Genomic DNA, 3,469 nt, shown 5'->3' on the forward strand with positions numbered 1-3,469 from the left:
AGATCAGGCTGCCAGGCCCCCAGCTGAGGGTCCCATGGGATTGGGCAGTGCTGGTGTCATCAGGGGGGCAAAACTGAGGCAAAATCCTTGTGAACCTCGGATCCAGGTGGGATTTTTTGCCCAAGTCTATTGCCAGCCCTTCACGGTGGGCACGCTTCAGGCTCCCCCGTCCCCAGGGCAGGGGGACACAGCCTGGCAGCCCTGGCTCTGCTCACTGGACTTCAGGGGCAGGGCTGTCTTCTCCGTGGACCTCCCCGACGAGGCCTCGAGCCCCCGCAGGCAGCGGCCTCCTGCATCCCGGACCCAGCCCCGAAAATCCCGGGAGACGTAGAAGTAGATGAAGGGATCAAAGCAGTTGTTGCAGGCGCTGAGCACCAGGGCCAGGGCGTAGGAGACGTAGGTGCCGTTGTTGCAGCCCGTGGGCTCCAGCAGGTAGTGGATGAAGAGCATCACGTTGCTGGGCGTGAAGCAGAGGATGAAGACCAGGAGGACCAGGGCCAGGACGCGCACCACCTGCCCGTGGCTCCCTGCCTTGGCCAGCAGCCGCGCCAGGATGCAGCTGTAGGAGATGATCATGAGCACGAAGGGCAGGCCAAAGCCCAGCCCCACCAGGAGCAGGAAATAGTAGCCAAAGAACCTTTGGGTTTCCTTTTCTAGCACATCGTGGCACGTCGTGATGTTCAGGCTGGAGATCTCGTGTGTGTGGGAGCGCAAAAGCAGAGGGCTCATGCCCAGCCCCACCAGCAGCCAGATGCCCACTGAGATGCCCACTTTGCCTCTCGTCCAGCTGGAGCCCTTCCACAGGAAGGGGTGTGCCACGGAGATGTAGCGCTCCAGGCCGATGCAGGTGAGGAAGAAGATGGAGCTGTACATGTTCCCGTAGAAGAAGGCCACCATGGCGCGGCACAGGTAGTCCCCAAAGGGCCAGTGGTTGCCCAGGAGGTGGTAGGAGATCTTGAAGGGCAGCAGAAGGACAAAGAGCAGGTCGGCCCCGGCCAGGTTGAGCAGGAAGACAGTGCTGGAGCATCTCCTGAAGTTGGTGGCCAGGACCCAGCAAGCCAGAGCGTTGGCTGGCAGCCCCACCAGCAGGACCACGGAGTAGAGGGCAGGCAGGAGGCGAGTGCTGAGGGTGCTGTTGAGAAAATCTTCCTCAGAGGCCTGGGAGCACACGTTCTTCTCCTGGGGAGTAAGGGGGAGCAGGGCTCGCCCTTTCTTGTTGGGCACTGCGGGGACACAAGGGGACACAAGGCATTGGGCTCAGCCGAGGAGAGGAGCTGTCACCCCTCCCTGCAGAGCCACCACTGAACACAGGAGGTGGCATCACCCTGCCCCACGGCAGGGGAGCCCCCAACACCCTGCTGCCCTCACCCTGCAGAGCTGTGCCCCGTTCTGTGCCAGCCGCCGCAGCGGTGCCAGCCCGGCTGGGTGCCCTGCTCTGAGCCCAGATGTGCTCTGCTCCCACAGCCCTGGTGCTGCTGATGTCCCTTGTCCTACCCAGCCCAGCACAACGGGATCAGGAGGGCAGCACAGGGCTGGGATAGTCCCAGCCATGTCCCCAGCTCAGCTCCCCACCACAGCCAGAGACATCTCCTGATCTTCTGTGGTCAGGGGATTTTCGCTGCGTGCAAAGAACTAAAGTGAAGAACAGGAAGGCCCCAGGACACCAGAGAAACAACCCAGGATCAAATCCCTTTTCTGGCTTGCTCAAAACAAAAAGCCAGACAGGCTCTGCACGTCATCCCCAGCTGCTGAATTTCTATCCTGATGGTCCCCACAACACCCTACCCCAGGGGGCTTTGGTTACCTCCAACACGTGTCCCACAACCTCTGCCCCCTTTCCACATCCAGGGCATGGAAAATTCAGGTTACGAGAACAGAAATCTGAATTTTGCTGCCAAAAGGGGAAATGCTGGCTGGGTTTCAGGTCTTCACTCAGATAGTCAATGTGGACTCAAAGGGAAGGCAGCAGAGTAGGGCCCCAAACTCTCCCCATGTCACCTAGCCATCACCTCCAAGTGTCACGGGACATGATGTTGGGGTGTCCCAGTGAGGTGTCCCTGCCCTACCCCATCACCCCCAGACCCACCGAGGCACTTACCTGAGGAGGGTTGGGCGGCAGAGCCAAGCCAGGCACAGCTGAGCAGGAGGGTGACACAGGCAGCAGCAGAGGCAGGTGACAGCACCCTCCAGGACATCTCTGCGGAGTGGCTGCTGTGCCAGACGGGTCTGCACAAATGGCACAGGGCTGGTGACACGGCGGGGCTGTCACCCGTCCCTTGCCTTGCCGACACCCCCCTTTGTCTCCACCACGTCACGCCGGCGTCCTGCCCACATCCCTGCCGTGTGGCAGCCAGACTGAGGCATGGGGTGACCGCCAGTTGTCACCACTGCGAGCACCTGAGGCACGCCACCGAGGGGGGGAAATTTCCAGCTGCGTCACACGACCGCACACGGCCCTGGGGAGGAGGAAGCGGCAAGAGGCAGCTGCAGGCAGCCAGGAGAACCACAGCGGGAAGATGGAGCTGTTTGTGCCCCGTGTGTGGGACGGGAAGGTGGCAGCGGGTTCCCAGCCCGGTGACATGTGGCCCTGCGCTGCAGCACTCCAGGGCACTGGGCATCCTGCCTGCCCAGCCCTGCCAGGGCCACACACCCCCAGGATCCATCACTGGGGTCAGGCTGACATGCTGGTGTCACAGCCTGGTGTAGATGGGGCCACCCTGCACTGTCCCCTTCTTGTCACCAAAGTGGGCAGCCAGGTGACCTCCAGTCCATTTTTCCAGCTATAAAGGGGAATACCAGAGCCAGTGACACATCCCCAGGCCAGCCTTGTGCATTGTCACACACCAAGGGAGCAGGACATGTGCAGCCAACCCCAGAAATGTCATGGGAAGAGAAAGACGGGGACAAATGGGACAGTGGGGAGAGCCACGAGCTGTGCAGGAAGCACTGAGAGAAATCCAGACAGAAAGAGAAGTGAGAGATGAAGGGGGTGGGAGAGGGTTGGCAGGGGGACAGGGGGACAGACAGGGACTGGTTGGGGTCCCTCATGATTCCAGGTGACCCCCACTGAATGCCACTGCTCAGCTCTGTGCCCCTGTCCCCACTGCAGGGTCCTGCCAAGCCAGGGGCTCTTTGTCCTCCATGTGATGTGGGACCCCACACATCCCTGTGCTGGGGGCTGTCCCCTCAGTGTCCCACATGTCCCCACATCCCAGGGCCAGTGCCCCAGCACCTCATGTATCACCACATCCTGGGACCAGTGTCCTGTGTGTCCTCATGCACAAGGACTCAGTCCCCAGTGATCCCAATGCTGCGTGTCCCAGCACTCCCCATGTCCCCATGTCCCCCTGCCCAAGGACATGTGCCCACACATCCCCATCTCCCACATCCCTGTGTCCCCATGTATGTTCCTGTCCTCCTGTCTCCCACATCCTCATGTCCGCATGTCCCTGCCTCTCATATTCCTGTG

The 3,469-nt window shown here is 61.2% G+C and overlaps 1 protein-coding gene across 1 annotated transcript; it reads right to left on the bottom strand.

The window, feature by feature from the left end:
* Window positions 1-6: 6 nt before the first annotated feature.
* LOC119706441 (proteinase-activated receptor 2-like) lies at window positions 7-2,957 on the bottom strand. The gene is made up of 2 exons (XM_038150159.1): window positions 2,099-2,957; window positions 7-1,223 (listed from the first exon to the last, which is right to left on the bottom strand). Exons 1-2 carry the CDS (start codon window positions 2,193-2,195, stop codon window positions 157-159), a joined length of 1,164 nt encoding a protein of 387 aa, XP_038006087.1. The 5' UTR covers window positions 2,196-2,957; the 3' UTR covers window positions 7-156.
* Between the last annotated feature and the right edge of the window lie 512 nt (window positions 2,958-3,469).

The sequence above is a fragment of the Motacilla alba genome, chromosome 13 (genome assembly GCF_015832195.1).
Source record: "Motacilla alba alba isolate MOTALB_02 chromosome 13, Motacilla_alba_V1.0_pri, whole genome shotgun sequence".
NCBI lineage: Eukaryota > Metazoa > Chordata > Aves > Passeriformes > Motacillidae > Motacilla > Motacilla alba.

Coding starts and splice junctions, on each gene's coding strand:
- LOC119706441 (XM_038150159.1), bottom strand. CDS start 2,195: ATGTCCTGGAGGGTGCTGTCACCTGCCTCTGCTGCTGCCTGTGTCACC. Junction 1,224..2,098: donor TGCCGCCCAACCCTCCTCAG/GTAAGTGCCTCG, acceptor GTGTCCCCGCAG/TGCCCAACAAGAAAGGGCGA.